The 21865-nt window shown below is 51.5% G+C and overlaps 1 protein-coding gene across 1 annotated transcript; it reads right to left on the bottom strand.

Annotated features, from left to right (window-relative positions):
• Window positions 1-4295: 4295 nt before the first annotated feature.
• Window positions 4296-21310, bottom strand: IGFBP5 (insulin like growth factor binding protein 5). Its single transcript, XM_026035134.1, has 4 exons — window positions 20966-21310; window positions 5306-5532; window positions 5030-5149; window positions 4296-4598 (listed from the first exon to the last, which is right to left on the bottom strand). Exons 1-4 carry the CDS (start codon window positions 21294-21296, stop codon window positions 4467-4469), a joined length of 810 nt encoding a protein of 269 aa, XP_025890919.1. The 5' UTR covers window positions 21297-21310; the 3' UTR covers window positions 4296-4466.
• Between the last annotated feature and the right edge of the window lie 555 nt (window positions 21311-21865).

The raw sequence follows: 21865 nt of genomic DNA, 5'->3' as shown, positions 1-21865 counted from the left end.
AGTACATAGGTTCCTAGCCAGGGCCAGGACAGCGGTCGGGAAGCAAGGTGAACTGTCAGTTTTTAAATATACAATGCTCCGTTCGGGAAAAAAATCAACAACAAAAAAAAAACCAACAACAAAAAAAGAGTTTTCAAAGGGGAAAGAAAAAGATGTGGGTGGGGGAGCGGAGAAATAGTGCAAAATGCTCTTGTACTAGTGGTTTTCAAAGTCCACTGCAGTACAGACGAGGAATAACCCAGCTGCTTAACGCCGCTCCCCTGGGAGGCCTGGCCCTCCTCACGCCTCTTCCTCTCCTGGCCAGCCCAGGTCTCCAGCACCGACTCGGTGCAAWCCCTGTGGCGAGGCAGCCGAGGCAGAAGAGCCCCTCAAGCCCTGCCCTTCCACGTGGCCGCTGACTCGGGAGTCACTGGCACCTCCCCGTGCTCCTTGGGACCCTCACAGACCTCCTAGGCTCCCCAATCTTCTCCCCCGCTTTTTTTTTCCTCACTGCAAATGTAGAACAGGCCGGTGCACCCACCACAAAGTGCTGAGCACGGTGCACCTCATTGCTGCTGCCCCAGGGAACCACTTCTGAAGTCGGTCTTTCTCTCAGCCCAACCCCTGTCCCAAACATTAGTGCAGCCTTCAAACAGCCTCGTCCTGGAAGAGCGGGTCGCCGGGAAGCTCCTGCTGTGGCCACCCAGTGCCGCTGCCCTGGAACAGAGGTGAAGGCAGCACTACCCTCTCCTGCCTCCTCTTCCTCCTCCTCTGGAGGCCACGTTGGTGGGGACGGGACAGGCAGTGCCGTCCCAGCCCAGGATTTGCAGGATGGAGGCTGCTTGTGGGGAGATGTCAGTGCTCTGGGCTTGCAGGGCCAGAGGCTGCGAGCTGCTTTATAGGCAGAGCCTGGGGGAGCAGTGAGAATGTCACTGGAGGCAGTGTCACTGGAGGCAGTGTCACTGGAGGCAGGCGTCAGCGTGGGGGTGACAGGCAGGGCCCCTAGTCTCCCCATAGCCAGGGTAGCCCTGTTACAGGCAGGGTGTCACCCTGTGTCCCCCTCCTCCCATGTCGTCGCAGGTGTCACAATGGTCCATGCCAGGAGGCCACCGCCAGGCCCATGGCTGGGCTGTGTGGCCACCTGCACGGGCCTGCAAGCCACCATGGGCTGAAACACTCCCCTCCGAGCTCTGGCCCCAAAACACGGTCAGAGGGGAGCTGCTGCCTCCCAGCCCTCCGCTCCCATCCCACGAGCCCATGGCCCGTGGGCAGTACAGCTCCTTTCTCTGCAGCCAAAGGCTTTCAAGTTTTGGGAAATCAAACAACAAAATAAACAACAACAATTAAAAAAAAAAAAGGTAAGAGAGAGAAGGAGGAGAAAGAAAGAAAGAAGGGAAGAGTATTGGAGGAAGGTGGTACTGGCCAATTACAGTCAGGAGGTTTTGCATGGGATCAGCAAGCGCAGGAGACGGGAAGTGTTTGCGATGGTAGCTCTGTGGCCCACAGCTCCCTTGGGGTTTTCAGGGGCTCCTCCTCCATCTGCCTTCTTCACTGCCGTTCTACATCCCACCATCACCAATTCATTAAAGGCCCCCAACCCAGCCTGGTGGCACAGACCTAGCTCCGTCAGCCCAACGAAGCCTGGCAGGGTTCTTCTCCCCTGCCAGAACACACTGGTGATGCTCCCCTTTAGCAAGGTGTGCGGGGGCTGCCCTGCTCCTGCATTTTGAGGGCAGGCAAATCTGCATTTGGTTTCGCTCCTCTTCTTTTTGGCAAGGAAGGAGGTCTTCAAGACAGCTCCCAATGCTCTCTGTTCCATTGCAGACAGGGACTCCTTTAAGTCTCTAAGGTAAACTCGAACTCAACATGACTCTACAAAAAGCAACCAAGGYCCCACAGTGGTGGACATACACGGCCAGCTGCAGCCACCCACAGTCCTGTTGCTCCACACCAAGGAGGTGAAGACGTGTGTGGGAAATGAGAAGCTCTCCTTAACTTCTGGTCCTGCCATTCCTTGGGCAGAACTGACCTGGAGAAAGCATCTTGCTTGGGCCATGCTCCCATAGGGAGGTGCTGGTGGTCCATGGCCCACCTGATCCGGGGCCTGACGAGCAGGAGGGATGCTCAGTGTGCCCCACTCGAGGGAGCCAAAGCTGTCCCATGGGAGGCTGCTGAGGGCACATGGCCAAGCAATGGACATGACCCTTCGCCAGAGCTYCTTGGTGCACAAGTCCCCTTATCCTGGCCATGCTGGCAAGGGACTCAGTTAACCAGGGCCTTTTTATCCAGATCCAGGAGGCTAAAAGGGCTTTGGAAGAAGCAGAGACCCTTCCTCTGCTCCAGAACAAAGGCAGACAGTGCCATGCTCTGTGGAGTGCCCTGTTGCTTCCCCAACGTGTTGAGTGATGCTGGTTCTGGCCCTGTGGCAACCACCCCTTGCYTTCCTTGCCCGTCCCGGTGTGCAGCAACAGCGCGTCCTTCTGCRGCAGCCGTGCGAGGTGGACGGGTGAAAACCACCTTGCACTTTGCATCCTTCCGGGACATGGTCTTCAGGACATGTCCTGCCCACGTCTTCCGGCGTTGCTCTYAAGCCTTGTCGCATCACAACAGTTCCCAGTGAGTGCAAGTTTGTGTCCCAAAATGGCAACCCACACGTCCAACACATCTCCAAAGCAGGGCATTGCTCTTTCTTTTTTTTTCCTTTCCTTTTTTTTTTTTTCTTTTTTTCTTTTTTTTTTTTTTTTTTTGTTTCTTTTCTGCTGCAGGATCTCCTCCAAACACAAACTTAGCAGAGACCCTTGTCATGGGGAAATGAGAGGAAGCAGTCCCAAAACTGAACATAAAAAATAAAAACAACAAAAAGCAGGACGGCAATTAATGGCTGTCTAAGCAGGCCTGAGTCAGTGGGTCTCTGTGCTGCGGTTGCTGCTGTCACTAAACAAGTATCTGGATCCTGGATTAAGCTTGAGGGTCCGGTTGCAAGGGCATGATTACAGGATGGGAGATGGGGCCAAGGGGAATCGTCTGTGGCAAACGTGTAAGCAGGATCACAATATAAAAGGATGGAGACGACATTTTCCAACCCATGGGAAAGGCTGGAAATCAACCTTTAAAAAAAATCTAAGACAAAACAAAGTTTTTTTTTTTTTTTCCCTTGGAGCAAATCATTTTTTTCTTGTCTGTGAAAAGAATAATAATAATAAAAAAGCTCCATAGCTGGTCTTCCTTGTAGTGGCAAAGGGTGGTGAAGATTTTTGGCCCCGATCCCCTTGTCCCCACAAATACATGCTGCAGTTGAGATCTTGATGCCTATTTGTGGAATGGGCTCGATGCTTCGCCGTTCGCAGGGCCCTGATCCCGCAGACACTGATGCACCTCCTAAGCTTGCTCCTGTGCTTAGTCCAGCGGATTTCTTTTGGGGGGCATCTCTCCCCTTCCGTACAGTTAAGCCCTGAAGATTGCAGGTTTTGAGGCCAGCTTTGCAAGGAGGCAAAGCCACATCTGTGCACACACACACTGGTGCACACACACACAAACACATGCACTCAACCAATGCTTCCACACCTGGATGGATAACTTTCAGAGTCCAGCTTGTCCACAAATAAGTTCTCTGACCTCCCGTTCAAGAGGGACTGGATTGAGAAGTATATGTTTCCTTTTTGAATTGCTTCTTTTTCAAGTCCACAAATATTTTGTGTCAGGTACTTGTGCTGTTGCAGGAGCTGTTTTTCCCTCCCCGGCTCATCTCCAGACTCAAAGCAAACCATTCGACTCCTCCTCCCATTACACTGCTGCCTGGTCTGTGGCGCTGCTGGAATCTGTCTGGATCTGGGGCAATCGTTTGAGATGGAAATCACATGGACTTGAGGGAGTCCCAGTGATGTGGGCAGGAAACTCCAGCAGACTGGCGTCAGGAGAGGAAGGAAATGCTGTTCGCCACAAGGTTTCCTCTCAACACCAGTTAGAAAATGACTAGCTAATCAAAAAAAAAAAAAAACCAAAAAAGCACCCCACAACCCATACTAGCAAATCACCAACCCAGAGAGCTTCCTACATCAGCATGGCCTCTGCTCTGCAGCAGAAAGGTGCAGGTGGCATTGGGGAGAGGCACAGGCAGCCACGGGATGGCAGTGGCCGAAGGTGTTTTGTCTCTGGCTCTGTCCTTTCCTTGCTAAGTCCTTGTTGTCAAGACGCTGCTGTAGATTCTGAGTCCTCAGTTTCTTCAGGGTTTATTTTTCTCTTCTCTTTCCTCCTTTTCTCTTTTCTTTTCTTTTCTTTTCTTTTCTTTTCTTTTCTTTTCTTTTCTTTTCTTTTCTTTTCTTTTCTTTTCTTTTCTTTTCTTTTCTTTTCTTTTCTTTTCTTTTCTTTTTTCTTTTTCTTTCTTACATGAGATGAAAGGAATCGGAGTCCTGGGGCGCAGGGAGGTGCGGAGGGGAGGGTGGAAGGGAGCCTGGGATAGTGACGGGGCAGAGGGACAGGGTGCACGTTCACTCCACGTTGCTGCTGTCGAACGCATGGCACTGCAGGTCTCCGCTCAGGTAATCAGTCCCCGGCAGCTTCATGCCGTATTTGTCCACGCACCAACACAAGCCACGCTTCCGGCCTCGGGATGGCTTGCACTGAGGAGACATCCAAGGGGAGAGATCAAGAACTTGACACAACCTCTGTGTAACTCTCTTGCTGGGGATAAGGGGCAGCCCTGTGGTTTGCCTTTTTCACCCATGAAGCCCTGAGGAAGGACCTAGATCTTCTCTCTGCTTTGACCACATCTCTATCCTCGCTGCTTCCCAAGCCTGAAGCTCTCCAAGTTTTCCTTCCCCCAACCCTCCAAGCCTTCAACATGTTCTTTTCAGGCAAGACTTGGTTTCRAGATGTTAGCAGGACCACCTGCAACCAACTCTCCCATGTCAGGCTTCCAGCAACCCTCCCATGAACCTAGCAGAGGAAAAACTCCATCTTTTCCATTTTCAGCAGTTGCAGTTGCATGGCGGGTCTCTGCCCCATGCCCCTCTCTGTCCTGCTYTTGAGGAGGGCATGGCAGAGTTCTTACCTGCTTCCGCTTGTAGAAGCCCTTTCTGTCGCAGTTTGGGAGGTGAACAGCCCGAGGGACCATCCGTTGGCTGCTTTTGAGCTCCTGCAGGGAGGCCTCCATGTGCCTGCGGCAAGGGCCCTGCCGAGTGAGGACATGGAAGTGCAGTGAGCCCGGAGGTGCCCAGACAGCCCAGAACAAGCACCACGCTGCTAATGCCCCTGGCTCCCCTCCCAGCTGCCAGTCTTGAAGAGGCCCAAGCCCTCTTGCAGCCCCCCCACCACAACAGATGCTCACCAGCTCAAACTCTTGCCGGAGCTCGGGGATGACAACACGGGGGTGCGCTGTGTTCTCTGCCATGCCCACAAACTTGGCCAGGGTCAGCTTCTTCCGACGGTCCTTCTTCAGGGCCTCAGCTTTGAGCTCGGAGAGGCGCCCAGGCTTGGGCCGGTAGGCCTTGGGTGGGTAGGTCTCTTCTGTCATCTCTGACGTGGTCGGCTCCTCGTGCTCTCGGGATTCCCTTTCTGGTGGGGGGGAAGAGATGCCAAATGATTAGTTCTCCCAAAGCTTACCATGCTTTCTTTTGCATAGAGACCATCTTGTCCCATCTGAGCAAACATCTTTGCACTAGCCAGGGAGGAAATGAATGATCAAGATCCACAAAAATTTAATTCAGCACATTGTCCAACATCTCCCTTCTCACAAAGCTGACGATGTCACTCCTGATACAACCCAGCAAGGCTCCAGCAGGAAGAAAACGATCCAGCTGAGCTACAGCCCACCCATCAGCTGGCAGAGAGAGACTGTGGTAGCCAGCGGGTGCACCACACACAGCCCTCATGTCCAAAGATACCCTCCTTGAAAGCACTTTTCCCAGCTGCTAAGACCCTGGCTTTTATCCCACTGTGTGGGATGTGGTGTGGCTTTCATGTGACCCCAAACATAGAAGAGGAAGGCCTCCGGGAGCACAGAGGAGTCAGGAGTCTTGGATGGGCTCCTATTTACAAGCCACTATCATTTACAATGTGTCAACAGAGAAGGACCATTAGGAGGATTATCCTACACCCAGGAAGGACCACAGGACATACAAAACGTAGTGAAAAAGCCCCTCTTCAGCAACAGCAGGAGAGTTAAGTGGCAAATTCATATCCTACACCCACTTGCAGGTGCTGAAGTAAAAGCTAGGGACACTTAAAGATGAATGATTCCATATTCAAGGTCAATCATCAACACAGCAAAGCCACCACATGCTCAGACAAACGCTCTGCCAGCGATGCCAAAGGCACAACTGAGAAACGTTGCAATCTCCAGGGCCCTCCGTGTGCAGCCCCTGTGCTAGGGTGCCCCATGCCCRTGGGACTAAACCAGCCCTGTTCACTGGCACATGCTGACCGAGCAGTCGGCCAAGCGCAGGCCAACCTTGCAGAGCACTCCTGTGATTGCAACCGTCAGGGCCAAAGGGAAGGCAGGAGTGTATTTAAACTGCACCCACTTGCCTTTTTATATGGCTCTCCGATCAGCCCAGCGTAACCTGTACCGACAGGATGCGATCAGGAGTTCTGCACGGTTATATATAGGACAGAGCTGGTGACAGTCTAAACTTAGCTGACTTGTGACCTTTAATACAGCCACTGAAGTGAAAGAGGGTTATTTCTGGACTAAATTTGAATACAGTTTTAAGCTCTCAAGGCTCCAGGTCTTCCAGTAATTGGTCCTCAGCTGGCCTGCGATAATGTCAGGTTGGTCCTGGGGCCAGCAGGCAGGAACAGCGGCAATGCCTCGATAGTACAAGGAAAAGCACCAGAGAAAGGCTGGAAGCTGTGGGTTGAGTCTGTGGGCAGGAATGTCTCCCTGCATGTCCATAGTGTCTCTTGGAATCAGTGAATCCARCCCAGTTCCAGCTGGAGTAAAACCCCAGCAATTTTACCCCTTCTTGCAAACAAAACTGCATGTTTGCAAGAAAAAGCTCCAGGGCTGAAAATGAGAGCTCATTAATCCCCGCAAAGGCCTTCAAGTATTTTCCCTATGGACTGATTTCTCCCTAGAGCGCCGATGCAGCCTGCGGGGTCTCTGCAGCCTGAGGGGCAGTGAAGGGCTCGGGCCCTGCACGCAGCCCAGGGATGCCTGAAGGAGCTGCCGGGGATGCCAGGAGGGTCCTGCCCAGCTCGGGGACACGCTGCTCGGCGGCAGATGGCAGCACAGGCCTGTCGCACAGGCTCAGTGTGATGGCCTTGAAGGTGGCCAAGGGGAGAGGCTGGGCTTGGGGTCCCCCAAGCCACCCCATCCATCAGTCTTCCCTCCTTCTCTGCCAATGCAAACCTGCCTTCTTCTAGCTCCCAAATTAGCAGCACATAAGAAATGAGGCTGGGCTTGTAGTGGAGATAACAGCACGGAGCAGGGGACGCTCATGGAGCGCAGCTTGCCCATGCAGGCAAGCAAATGAGCTGCGGGAAGGGGCAGCAGGGGAGAAAGGAAACCCTTGGAAGGGGGCTCTCCTATAAAGGGATGAGGGACAAAGCATAGGGAAGGAAATTGGGAAGCTCTTCTAGCTGACTGCGAGGCTYGATTTTTTCATTGCAGCTTACACTGGGTTCTGACAGAGAGGCAGGAAAAGTATCTATTGACTGCTGCTGCTAATCATCCATGCTCCTTACACCCACAGGCTGCTAGAGGACTTGCTGCTCTGCTCAAAAACTCGAAAAAAAAAGCCTTGTTCAGCTAAGAACAAGCAAAGCCAACACACATGACATTGATATACAGTCTTTTTGATTATTGCCATTACTATTATTTATAGTGTGAGTACTGACATAGCACAGCTTTGAGCAGAAAGATACTGAGGATGCAATGGGGATCTCAGGAAAACTTMTAGCACAGAGATAGTAACTGTTACCAGCAGAGACCTTGAGAAGTTGCCCAGTCCCTCCTCTGCCCTAAAACTGGGCCATCTCCCTTCTGAGGTGTTCATTGCAAGATGGAAATCAAGGCTTACGTTACCTAGGGCTGAAACATAGCCACTTCTAGAGCAAAAAGCGTCACCCTTAAACAGTGCAATGTAGCTGCGTGCAGTGTCTCTGCCCTCCAGTGGAGGAGGATTTACCTTTTGGAAAAAGTGTCACCTCACAGTGTTCCCATAAAGGGAGTATTCTCAAGTGCAGGACTTGGCAAGTGACCCCATTCTTCTTTTCCAAAAGGCTCTTTGTKATTGGAGGCTCTGGCAGTAGCTACCTTTGGAAGATCTTAGTTTCTGTCCCATCTCYGTGTTTTCCAAACCTTGCCGGGTGATCTTTGACACCTAGGCTTTCTTTTTGCGGGGAAGGACAACATTTCAGGGTCAGAGACATATGCAGCCAATGTTGGCGCCAGGGAAGGGACAGGATTTATGGGAAAGGCTGACGGAAAGGCAGGAATTATTCCACATGGACTCAAAGAAAGACTTCCCATTGAAATTGGGACCCCAAAGCACTAATTAAAACCAGATCCGCACGCTCTCTCCTAGTTTCACTATAACAAGAACTCCCCGCCACCAGCAGCTGCAGAATCCTCCCTATGGCAGCTCCGTTATCTGCCCAGCCTCAAGTTGGCTTCATGCATTTTCCTGATGAGTTGAACACACACATGCAGGCAGCATGAATAATCACTGAAAAGCAATGCTGTTTTCCCGCCCTGTACCTGTCTGAGGGACAGATTCCTCACATTYTGCCTTTCTCACTCATCCTTAAAGTACTGATTCTTGCTGGGCACCAGAAAGCAAATTCCCCAAACTCCATATGATAGGGAGAGAAGAAATGTTGGTGCTGTCCCTGAAAACAGTCTTCCCCTTGCAAATCTTCTTAGAAATGTACCTGTTTTTCCTAAGACTGGGTCTTCTCCAGGAAGTCTGTTCTCAGGTCACTGGCTAGAAAGAACCCGCTCTGAACATCCCCCTAGTCCCTGACTGATGCTGAAACTTCCTGGGATGGGCAGGCAAGTTTCTCCCCAGCCTGGACTCGAACCTCTGACCATAAGGGCAAAATAAAAATCTCCCCCATCCCCAATCCCCAATCCCCTCCAGCCTTGTCAGCGCACAGGGAGAGAGGCCGTGTTTGCATTCCTGAAATGTAGGCAGGGAASAGAGAATGCAGGCAGGGGAGGGCTGCAGAGAGAGGAGGGTCATCTCAACTCGCGCCCTTTGGCAGCTGGAGCTCACAACTGAGCAAAAACATTCCTGGGCTCCCCAGGGGACACGAGGATCAGCCCRGGCAGAAGGGAGCTTTTCATAATGTCCTAATGAAGAAAAATTCGTTTCCATTTCCACAGCAGGCAGGCATAAGCCGGCGAATGCCCCCTCGGCGTCCTGCTTGTGGCGATGGAGCAAGGAGGGTGCTGGGGGTGGGTGCCGAGGGGGCTCAGGGTGACGCCCGGGGCAGGGGGCACCGCTCCTCAGCACCACCGCCCCGCTGATATCAGGCAGTGATGTCAGGCGGCCGCGGCCACTGTCCAGCTCGAGGCTGTTTGGCAAACACGGAAGGAGAAGCGGCCAGGGCCTGGGATTCGGGATGCGGCCGCTTCCCTGCTCAGCCAGGGCGGGGGCTCCAGGAGAGCGACGGGCCTTGGACTTTCGACGAACTTTTGTGCTCTGGTGGGGATCCAGCGGCAGGCCAGAGCGGCCGGGCTGGCGGGGACTGGCAGCAGAGCAGCCTGGTGATGCTCACAGGCGATGAGAGACTGGGAGGAGACACCGCACACGGAGAGGACAGAAAAACAGCAGCCCTGCTTGGAAGGGACGACYGCTGCTGACTGCAACCCCACCGCCCCTAAGTCCCAGTAATACGCAACAGGCATTTATGGCAGATCAACGTCAAATAACACCCATCTGCTAAAATAAAGGCTTTTGCTCTTTACAAGATGGTTGAACTGCATTTCTGTTTGGAGAGATAATTGTGCCCTCCAAATTGTGATGTACTCCATCATTTGGCTTAGGCACTGATCTTGCAGTGGAAGGTCCCATATCATTGGAGGTCCCAGTTTCTCCTCCAGTGACTCTAACAGTTTCAGAAGGGCTGACATTAAGCAAGACAACCCTCACCATCTCTTTTCTGCACTGGTCTCCTCACGGCCTGTGATAAAGCTCTTGAGAAGCAGTGTAAAACCAAACAGTTTTACAGGTGCTAAGAAAACCACTGGGATGTATTTCCTCCACTGGGAATTAGGTACCTCATTTGCTGCCAAAGGCTGAAATGTTTATAATCTGTGGGTGGCTCCAAGGAAGGCTTTAGCTGACACAGGATTGTGAAGTGCTCAAAGGATGCCTGCTCTGTCTCAATATGCACAGTCCCCCACCAAGGCTGTAGCAGCAGAATTCAAATAGTCCATAGCCCATAGCCCAAAACTCACTCGGGCTCTATGAGTTCCCAAAAAGGAGCTTGGGGATACAACAGTTCCAATACAACAGACTCCTGCAACAGCAGGGTGAGAGTTACTAAGAGTTCACTCTCTAGTCCCATGGGGGTGTGCTTTTACGGAAAGCTTTGGATCAGTGGGGCCAGGTCCAGAGAAGAGATGGTACAACAGCCAGAGGACTGGCAGGACTGAACCCTCGGTCAGGACTTACCTCTGTTCTATAAAGTGAAGACCAAGCAGGACACTCGGGAAGAGCTGAGAAGGGCCTCACCAGGCTTGGAAAGTGGGGATGGATGGCAGGGGCTGTGCAATGCTGTGGCCTTTGTCTCTTAAGTTATTGGCTGMGCTTTGCTGAACGAACCCAGCGCACCAACTCCTTCTCAGTACATTAATGTCTCCTCAGCAGAAACCTATAAATGCAGATTCTAACAGAGCAGCCASGGCTCACTTGTAGAACATGAACATGAGGCATTTGGGCTGCCCCCAGGTTCGCACAGGATTCATGGGAAAGGCAGACGATTGTCCTGATGACCTTCATGCCGTCACACAGAGACAGATGGGRGAGAAATGAAGTCCAACATATGGGAAAGGAGCTCTCAGGGGAAGAAGCTCATTTAGCACCTTTCAGTCTGCTCTGGAGGCACAGGACCTATCTATAGGAACAGATCTCTGGGTCAGTGCCACTTCTTCACGCTGCCAGCAAATGCCACAGAGGTGAGAGAGGTAWGACTATGAGAACTGGAAGCGTAAGAAAGGACTTGCACTGCTGCACATCAAATGATACTTTCCTGAGCTGTCTTTCCTTTCTGCAGCCTTAAAATAAGCCCCTGGAAGTGACTCTCCAGTGCAAAGAGAATAGCAGCTTTAGATATGGGGAGCTCATTGACACAGGCTCTTTTCCCACATATTGCTAGTTGTTTGCTCTGCAGGCACCAAGCACCCACACTGGGCTTGGAAGAGCCAGGCATGAGTATCAGCTGGTAGGCAGGGCTGCTCCTGATGATCTAGGGCGTACGATCTGGGGCTTTCTCTCCACTGAACTCGCAGGTCAGTTCTTAACACAGACCAGGGGGKTTGCGATGCATTTGCAGGCACACAAAAGTCCTAGGAGAGGGGCTGCAGCCGTGGTCACCCTGCAGTATAGACAGAGACTTGGGGTACCCACATACAACCATTTCTGAGCACAACAGAACCCCAAATGTCCAACCAGCAAGACATTTAGGACCCTTTCTGGAGTCTCTCCCTCCTGTAAGTAATTTCCATTTCAGAGAACTGATGCTGATGTGCAACATCTTGCAATACTGCAGGCACTTTGTCTCTGGATAGTTGCTTGTATCAGTCTAACATTTCCTGAACAAAATTATCTTCCAGGGAACTGAACTGGCAAGTGGAAGGGAAGGAAGAATTTTGAGATCAGATTTACACCAASAAGCTCCTGTTGCTGATTCACTGATGATAAGAAGATAAAACGTATTTCCTTCCCATCATCTGCAGATTACAGATGTTCCCCATTCCATATGCTGAAAATGCAGAAGAAGCTGAGAGCTGAATTGAAAAATGACCTGGAGAAATCTAAATAAGTCATCCTGCAATACCATAGTGACCAAAACACATTTTTCCTTCCTGGAAAGAAGGAAATAATTCAGACTTCCTTAGCCTTACACCTTTTCTAACAAATCCATATCAGTTTTAACACAAAAGGCAAAAAAAAAAAAAAAAAAAAAAAAAAAAAAAGCCACATTGCCACAGAATCGAGACTCACAGAAAAAGACTGTACATCTGTCTTTGCCTAATTGAAAGCCAAGGTGAGTAAACCCAGGAGTAGCTCCTTGCAAACACGACAGAATTGTGTACCAGCAGTGTCTTGGCAGGGCTCATCTGTGGCAAAAAGAGAAAAAAACTCTTAATGGAAAAGAAACACACCTTCAGGTCTTCTGAATGAAACAAAAGGGTCTGAAGTGCCCAGCAGCTGAGCATCAGGTGGGAAGAGATCACCTGAAAAAAGTCATGCTGCATCTTTAAGAAGAAAGTGTGAGAAAGGGGTGGAAGAGAACCTCAAAATATCTAACAAGTATCATTATTACATGGAAAAGAAGGAGACAAGGAYAACCCTTCAGCATGCAGGTAGTTCAACAGCAGTCACTGAGGAAATGTGACCAGGAAAGATGAGTAGATAGTTTTGCATTGTCTATGTGGAGCATTTCTCTAAAACTCAACTGAAGGTGAGTTTCATTATACATTTTAAGAAACCTGRGCTTGAAAGTGGATGCTGCCAGAAAACTGACAGTATTTTAACCACAGAAACCCAAACATGTCAAGTTGTAACAGAGCCAGGTGCTAAGGCCTTAATGCAGCCATATCCAGGAGGAGTGTTCCCAAAGGCCATTAAAGGCTGGGATATCGCTGTGGATGCACTATAGCATTTTACCCTGAGAACAGCATGTAATTAAAAGGGGAAGGTGTCCTACCAAAGACACAGCTACTGATGTTTATACTAAGCTTTCTGGACTGCTTATGGCCTAGGGTGGCTTCACCTTTTGGTAAGGGTTAGAGTGCAAAGGGCAGAAGCTCTTTGCAACAGGCTTACCAGAACTGAGTCTGGGAGAGATCGCTCCCACTGAGAGCTGGAGATTTCCATCACAAGATCCATCCCTGCTTACATTAATGGGGATGTCTGTCATCATCCTTAACAGAGAGGCCAGTAATTGAGAGAGCTAAGAAAGCTGAGCCACTTGTGCCCCTGCAAGAGATGAAGGCAAACCTGGTACAGTCTGGAGATGCACCTCTGACACGTGTTGGAGAAGAACTGGTCAAATGCTGAAGATATTTCAAGTATGCAACTGTGATTGCAACTCCTAGCCTGGATTAATTTCCCAGACTATCCTGGATTCATTTCTATGCCTTCACCCTGGCTTTCAAAGCTCTGCCTTAAACCAGATGGAAAAGACCTGTTAGCTCACCCATTGCTCATCGCTTTGTCAGCAGCAGATGACGCATTGTCACATGTGCACCCAACCTGACTTTTAAGAGCTCCAAGCAATGAAATTTTCACCTCTGCCCTCAGGACTCCCTTCAACTTTCTCAGAAAGTCCTCCTGTCAGGAAGTAAGTAGAAGTCATGTAGACAGTACCACAAACAAGCACAAGCCTGATATTCACACTCTAAAAATATCGTTAGGCAGTAATTTGCCCAAGCTGGAACTTTAGAGGATGAATCCCACCTGAACCTGAAAACAGAAAGTACTTCTACTGGTTTTATAAAGAAAGAACTACTACTTTGCCCTCAAAGTTACCTTTAAGGTGCTTTCACTTTCATGTTTAGCTGGGGGAAWCATTTCCTTAAATACCTGTCAGGATTATCTTCTTGCCTTTAAAAAGCAACCAGACCAGTTATCTCTATCAACATAACAGTGGACCAAGAGTGGACTAGTTGTGCCYATCCAACAAGAAAATAAACCAGATGCTGCAATAACAGTCCTACAGGCAGGCAGGTGCTAACAGCTTTCGAATCCTACTGCAGTCAACAGTATCTTTGGGTTTTTGACCTTGCAGTCTTKAGATGACTGAAGCAACTGGCTTACACTGAGGGAATTAGTTGTCCAAAGGCCTATGATGCTMTGGACCTCAGGGCCTACAGAAACTTGCACAGCATCTTATTAGCCCTTCTAGACTAAGAAGAATTAGGAAACAACCCGTGAGTTCACAGAGGTGGTGTTGAAAAGGCATTTTTATACTTTGCGTAAAAGAAGCAGTTTCACAGGGACTGTGGGCATGAGGAAAAGTGCTGTGAAGAGGACAGGGGTTTGGACAACAAAGAGAACAAGGCTCTATGCAAAGACTGTCAAGACTTGCCCACTGACTCCACAAGCATAAATTTAAGATGCCTCTTCAAGTTTAACCTGCTGACTGGAGTCTCTCTGCACCGATGGAAAGCTTAGACCTTTCTGCAGGTTTAACTTTAGGCAGATGTGGCCTAAAAGGCCTTACCATAGGGTAGGGAYGGATGGATAGTTAGCATTTGTTGTGGAAACATTCCAAACAGCCAGGAGAAACACCAAAACATGCTGAGAAATGGCTTCATTGGGAGTAAATGTGTCCACATCAAATGATCAASAGTCCTAAATTTCTGCAGACCCATTATGCCTGCTCCTACTGGGATTAACTGCGAGCCAGTGGATTGACATAAACACTAAGGGGTCCCCTTAGATCACTAGCATCAAAGAACYACTTCAAACACAACATCTTGCTGAGAGTTGCCTTGGCTACACAGCTGAAGGAATAAAGAGAGTTTCTTGTGGGGGGAAGTGGGGAGAGGTGCAGTGAAACGCTCCCTGGCTGGGCCGATGGAGCAGACGTGACCCCTGCCCGGTGACAGCGGCAGGCCCGGCGCTCAGGACAAGTCAGCCTGGTCTGCTCTCCGCTGGATCTCTGTGCTCCATCCCGCTGCAGACCCCGGCATCAAGGCTCTCACTAAATGGGTCTGTTGGGTCCCAACCTCAGGAGACCCCAGGGCTGGGGGGCAGTTTATCCCTTTTCCCCCCTCACTGGCAGAGCTGCTTCAWGCATTTTGCCAGGCTTGTCCTGAGGATGAAGAGTTAATATGGGTTTTTCTACCTGCAAAACAATCTTACATGATCTACATATCTAAAAATCTTACAAAATCTGCAAAAAATCTTACATAATGACCTATGTGGTCATTACTTAGACTGCCAGCAATTCATCCAGGCCAAACTCTTTGGATCATCTTTGACCTCTAAATGCACCACATATGCAGGTCCTGATGATTCTTCTCCCTCAATGCCAGAGGTTGCTTTTCTTGTCTTTGACCTGCCACATTTCAAGTTGCCATCTTTCCCCATCTCTGTGCGTGTCCCTAGTTTTTCCAAACACTGTCTGTGCCAGGCTGAGCGAAGAGAAGGTGCCAAGCTCCTCACTCACCTTTGTACCCTGCATCTTGTCCTCCACCAATGTGGCCAGGCACCATGGCCTCCATGGGCATCCTCCAGCCCTGCGTGTGACATATTGCCTTGCCTGAGGTAGATTGTCTGCTCTCAGCAAGCTGAAACCTGCCTAAACCTTCACCGGGATATCTCCAGCTACTGAGGCCACCAGGGTATTTAACTGCTACTGGCTTAGACTATCCAGAAAAAAAMCAACTAATCTCCAAACACTGTGTGAGTTCAGATCCATGCATCTGCCTGGGATGTCAAGAGTATCTTGCCTCTATCTCCCTTCTTGCCTCCTGTTGACATGCTCAGCTGCTGTATCTTATTTCTCCACCCTCAGCAGGACATGATAGGTAGGTTGGTCGTTAAAGCATTATCTGATCTTTATGTCGATACCTATGCACCAGTTGTAAGCAGAACTACTGAGTGGAAAGAGAGATTTGCATGTGCTGCCTGGATCCTCTTCTGCCCCCAGACACAAAAATGCTCCACGTGTGTGTCTGCACACATGAAATGTCTGTGTGGGTGTGCGGGGGTGTGTGAACATGGGTACATGTGTGCATACGTTCACATGCATATCTTTCCTCTGCATGATAATCTTGCTGCTCTGCAGCCCACGCTAAGGGACAGGTGTGTTCCAGACAAATTCCAGTTGTATTTATGTCTGACCTTGAATTTGCACTACTAAGTGCTTGGTAGAAGACAGATCAGATCTGCTCTGTGACASAGCACAGGTGAAATGAGCTGCAAATATCAGCAGCTCATCCCAGTAAGCAGAGGAGGAACAAGCCCAGTGGAGGTCGAGTCTTCCTCCTCCCCTTCCCAGGCTGCTCCCAGCTCTTACAGTTTGGATGGGAGCACTGGAACCACAGCCACCGTAGCAATTCCTGCAGCTGCTCCTATGGATGCAGTTGGGCATGCTCACAACTGAAAAGCATGAGAAGCCTTTTGATTGAGCGAGAGTAACACTTCCAGTGGACGTTAGGAGGAAGCAGAGCACTGTGCTATGTGCACAGGCTGCCAGGAACAGGGATGCAGCCTGTTCGTCACCTCTCCTCTCTTCCCTCCCTGGCTGTACTGACTTACACATGCCAAACTTGGCAACAGAAGCGAGTTGGGGGTATCCTGAAGCCAGCTTGCACTGAAACTACCCAAGCTCTCGTACCCTTTTCTTCTGATTCTGATGGGATGGGACAACTCACACCTCAGACATGCAAATGCTTCCAGTCACACGCAACTGTATTCCTGTGATTGAAAGGCCAAAGCCACAACAGTCATCCGAGCACAGGATGCTTGCGCTTAAATACCGACAGGAGCAGGCGCACGGGCTTCCTGCAGCATCCACCCCTCAGACTTGCTGAGGCTCCCATTTAAGGTCAGCCTCTGTTCTCAGTTACAGTCTACAAACTCTGGAAGGSCTCCCTTGGTTTACCTGGAGTGAGTCCAGCTTTACAGCGGTGCTCATGTGGTCAGGATCTGGTCTGTCACGCATGCACACACGCACAGAGCCACGTCTTTTCTCCAGTGAACTCTGCTAGCACCAGGCAAGAATTTCATTTGGATCAACTGCTTAATATTCTTGCTTCTTCCTTAGAAACCAGGCTGCTGAAAAATCTTTCCAGCCAAGGCCCCTCCTTTCCTGTTTGAACCACTCCATCCCTCCCTCCCCCGTAGACAAACATCACAGAAAGCCAACTTTCTTGCACCTGATAGATTTCACCATCTTTTTTTATTATTTTTTTTCTTGTTCTTGAAACTTCAGATCAAAAGAAAAAATGGAGTTTTTCCTGTTTTGGATGCGCGGCTTTGCAGGCCAGTCACTCCCAGCTTTCACCTGGACAGCTCGGCAGCTCTCCGTAGCTCTGCTACGTGCCACACAAAGACTCGCTGCCCGTCACCGGCTGGATCTTTCCCCGAGCACCACGTGCCTGCGGGCCGATGCGTGCATCGTGTCCTGCTCCCACGGCCCCTGCCCTGGCCTTGGCGCGGGGCTGCCCACCTGCCCCTCCATGTCCCAGACACCATCCCCCAGCTGCTCCGTGCCTGTAAAACCCGGCCCGCGCCGCACGCGCCCAGACAGCCAGGGAGCGGGAGTGATGAGAGAGAGAAAGAGAGCGGCGAGAACATGCCAGGCAACGATAAAGAACTGCACTGAACATGAGAAGCAGGAAACTTGGGCTCCCTCAGCACTTCTCCTCCGCCTACTTCCAGCTGACGCAGCAGAGACGATTTTCTTAGCGCTAATTCTGTGCCCCCCTCCTTCCCTTCTGGTTATCRTTGGCTCATGGTTTCACGAGGAAACTTGCCAAGTCTTGCTTGCTTTCTAGAAAGAGAGCAGGAATGAGAGGAAAGAAGGAAATATTTGACAACCTTTGTTTTTCCATGCGCCTTTGTAGGGCAGCAGGCTCGAGCTTGTGCCCTCCTCTCCTCGCAGAGCTCAGCCTGACCTTGCTGTCTCAGCAGGAGGAAGTCTGGCGGGGCACGGGCAAGAAAGATGGAAAGACGTGGTCTATTTCAAACAAAACTTAAACAAAACAAAAAATCCCCAAAACACACAGAATCCTGAAGACTGTGCCATAAATGTAGCTCATTCATGGTTTTTACCAGGAATGTCAACTGCAGCAGTGAAGTTTGGCTTTTGGTAAAAGACAGTATGTCTATTGTGTCCTTTAAGAACACAGGAACCACCCTGTGGATACCTACACATCAGTCCACCTAAAGTGAGCAAGGCCAAAGCCTTTTAAACCCTGAATTTGTTTTCATTTCTGACCTCTTCACAAGCCAGGAGCACATCTTGCACAGCAGCTCCAGCATTTCTCAATAGGTGCATGCYCAATTTGCAGATGGGGAAACTGAGGCACGGTGCCTGGAGGCACCACATAAAACAGCTGGCCTGCAAGGAAGCCAAGTCTGGCCTCCCAGCCCTGGGCTCTCTTGCATTGCTGCTTATTGCATCCTCATCACGGCTCTGAGGAGGAAAGCATCTGTGCTTCAAACCGAGCCAGTGCAGGAGCAGAAACAGAGAGAAATGCAGTTTGATCTCGGGCCTTGCCACTGTCACACAGTTTATTTTGCAGAGTGCTGATTCTTTCTCAGCGGTTCCCAGCTTCGGGCCAATTTTGGTCATTGATAGATTGTACGGCCAGGCCAGCTTCCTCAGCACACAGTCCCTGCGTTGCTGGCCAAGCTGGCAGAGGCCAGAAAGTTCAAGTCAAACTTCATTTCTTTCCTTGCCCCGTTGCCTAGTAACATGCCTATGAAAATATACTTTGTTCTTAAACGCTACCAGCCAAATGCCAAGAGAGTTTTTCCTTCTCCCATCCTCAGGAATTCCTGATTTGTTTTTTATTTCTTTTTGCAATCTAACAAATCACCAGAGAAGCCCACTGGTCTCTCAGGGCTTCCTGCAAAAGCCTTCCCAGCTGCAGACAAACCCGTTGAAAAGAGCCCCCTGCGGCGCTTGGGGAGTCCAAGCTGGAAAGGCAGGTGCTCTTGGGAGTTCGGGTGCGCAGAAACCCTGCAACCTCTTTCCTATTCCTCTCCTTAGCCACCCAAAGAATGCTCACTATCCCAAGATAACCAAAAGCCAACTGGTTTTGAGGGGACCAGCCAAAAGATTCACCCAAGGCACCTGCCAAAGAACCAGATTCCTGAGGAAGAGCGGGGCAGGTGGAACCAAAGGAGATTCCCACTGGGAGCCAAGGCCGGGGCTCTGTCTGCATGGGGCTCCCTCGTGGCCGAGCTCTCCCAGCAGCCGCTGCATTTTAGCAGCACAAGCAACTTTCCCCCACGCTGCCAGGCTCCTGAGTGCTCACACACACACGCAGGGTCACTAAACGCCGCGGGGATGCGCCCGGGGATACTTGGCATAGTTCTGCTGCGRGTTATTGCAGAGCGTGCTGGGCTCCAACGCAGGAAGGCAGCTCCTGTCTCACCGTCTACACCCCGTGGTAGCCTGCACAGGTTTCCCTCCAAACTTTTAGCCCTTCCAGCTCCCTTTCAGCAGACTAAGCTCAGCTTTGTTGTTTCTGGATAGATTTAAAAGAGGTTGGACCCACTTTGTCATTTGGAGGAGGAGAAGTGATACACACACACACACACACACACACATACATATATATATGCAGACACAGAATTTGGTTTTGCTCTACAGGATAAAACATAACAACATGACCACTGCCTGCAAGCAGCAAAGAGGAAAAATAGTAAAAGCAGCAAGATTTATTAGGTGTTGGAAAGGAGAAACGGATTCCCACTGCGCCAGKATAAGCAGGAGCTTGCTAACAAGCAAAAATGACTTTTTCCTTGAAAAAGGAAGAAAAAGTGGGGTGCTTTTTCAAATCAGTTCCCCTGCTTCCCCGACACAGAGACATCTTCCCAGCCTCCCCTTTTTATGGGGACAGAAATCCAGAAGTATTTGAAGAAGCAGAGTGACTGCATCCTTCCAAACCTCACAGGATGCAGAAACGGGAGCTAAGCAAACGCCCAAGTGAAGGAGCGCTTTCTTTCACGCTTTTGTCACGTGAAAGGTGCAAAGATTTCCCAATCTTCACTTCGCTGCAGTGCTACCAGGCCAGCCTTCCTGCTGGCTTTTGGGATATTCTTGTGGATTGTCATCATCTTCATTATCTCTGCACTCATGGCTTCCCTGTCCCCAGTGCACCTGCTCTCTTCCCCTCCCAGGGTTAAAATCCATTGCCCAACAAAGACCTCCAGCAGCAACCAGCCGGGAAAAGCAGCGGGCTGTGACAGCCACAAGGAGAAAGCGGGAGGCTGGATTTGCCAGCAACAAATCCCGGGGCTGGCTGAGGTCTTGGGGACAGGGCAGAGGGCTGCAAAGGGGGGGCCCTGCAGGGAAAGCTCCCTTTTATCTCACGCTGCAAAGTCCAGCTTGGTCCCCAGAGCGAGGCGGAGGGTATGGGCAGAGAAAGGAGTCAGGGATCAGGGACTGGGTGGGGACGTAGGGATACAGGAGAGACAAAAAGGAGGCAATTTGGGAGGGGGGGATGCAGCAGGGATTAAAAGGATGCAAYGTGGGGGGATGGGGCTGGGATGCAGCTGGGACTAAAAGGTTCATCCGGGGAGTGCGGGGTGAGGGGGTGAAGCTTTCCGTGTGGGATGCGGCAAGGCAGGCATGGGAAGGGAGGTGATGGGAAAGGGCTGCTGACTGATGCAACAGGAGGAACGGCCAGGGCAGGGATGCAGGGATGGGCTGGGGAAACTGCCAGGGGCATGGAAGAGCATCGGGAAAGATGGAAACTGAGATGGGGCGATGAGGGGTGGAAATGCATCGGGAAAGACGGAAAATCAGCTGGGGGAGGGGAGAGGGATGSGGAAGAGCACCCGGAAAGCAGCCAGCGGGCATGGAACAGTGGCGGGAGCTGTGGGGGGTGGAAACGCAGCCGGAAAGACGGGAAGGGATCCGGAAAGATGACACAAGCCACGGCAGGCATGGCAGAGCAGCCGGGCGAGGGGCGGCAGGGCGGAGAGCGGCGGGGAAGAGGCAAAAGCAGCGGCGCGCGCGAGAGACGGGAAAGCAGGCGCCGAGCTGGGAGCGCGCCGGGAAGGCGGGAAGGGCGGCGGGAAGCAAGGAAAGAAGGAAGGAAGGTGCCCGCTGCGGGGCCGCCACTCACCCGTCTTGGCCTGCTCGCGGTAGCTCTTCTCGCTGAGGCAGACGGCGGTGCCGTGCAGCAGCGCGTGCAGCGGCTTCTCCTCGCCCTGGCGCGGCAGGCAGCGCAGCCCGCGCGCGCAGCGCTCCGTGTAGACGCCGCAGGGCTGCCCGGCGGGCAGCGCGCACGTGAGGCAGCAGCCGCAGCCCGGCTCCTTGACGAGCTCGCAGCCCAGCGGCGGCGGCGGGCACAGCGAGAGCGCCTTGCCGTCGCACGGCTCGCACTGCACGAAGGAGCCGAGGCAGCGCGAGAGCCCCGGGCAGGCGCCCAGCAGCACCACGAGCCGCAGCAGCATCGCGGCGGGGATGCTGCGCCGCGCGGCGCGGGGGCGGCCGCTCGCTCTGCGCTGCTCCTTCTCCCTTCTTTCTTTTCTTTTTTTTTTTTTTTCTGGAGGTCTCTCCTTCAGAAAATTTCAAAAAAAGCGAAAACTGGACAAAAAAGCAAGCAGGAAGGGAGGCGGAGGGGCGGAAAGCAGAGCCCCCGCCGGCGAGCGCCCCGCGCTCAGGTTTATTCTCGGTGAGCGAGACCCTCCTGCTCTCGGCGGCTTTGGGCGGGGGGGGTGTCTAGGTTTGCTTTTGTCTTTTTTTTTTTTTTTTCCTTCTTTCAGGTCTTTTTTTTTTTTCTTTTAATGCCTCAAAAGGGGGCAAATCCCACCGCGATGGGCGGGAGGGCAGAAAGCGAGGGGGAGGGAAGGAGCGGGGGGGAGAGGGAGAAGGGGCAGCAACAGGTTGCAGGGGGAGGCGTGAGGTTTAGGGGGGGGAGGGATGGCAGTTTCACCCACTCGCACTCACACTCACACTCCCCAAAGGGCAGGGAGGAGGCAGGCTGAGGAGGGAGCAAAGTTCCTTGAAAACCAGTGTCCTG

Source organism: Nothoprocta perdicaria, unplaced genomic scaffold (genome assembly GCF_003342845.1).
Source record: "Nothoprocta perdicaria isolate Ctin4 unplaced genomic scaffold, notPer1 scaffold_0, whole genome shotgun sequence".
Taxonomy (NCBI): domain Eukaryota; kingdom Metazoa; phylum Chordata; class Aves; order Tinamiformes; family Tinamidae; genus Nothoprocta; species Nothoprocta perdicaria.
Note: the sequence above shows the minus strand (reverse complement) of the source record. Positions and strands in the feature narration are given on the sequence as shown.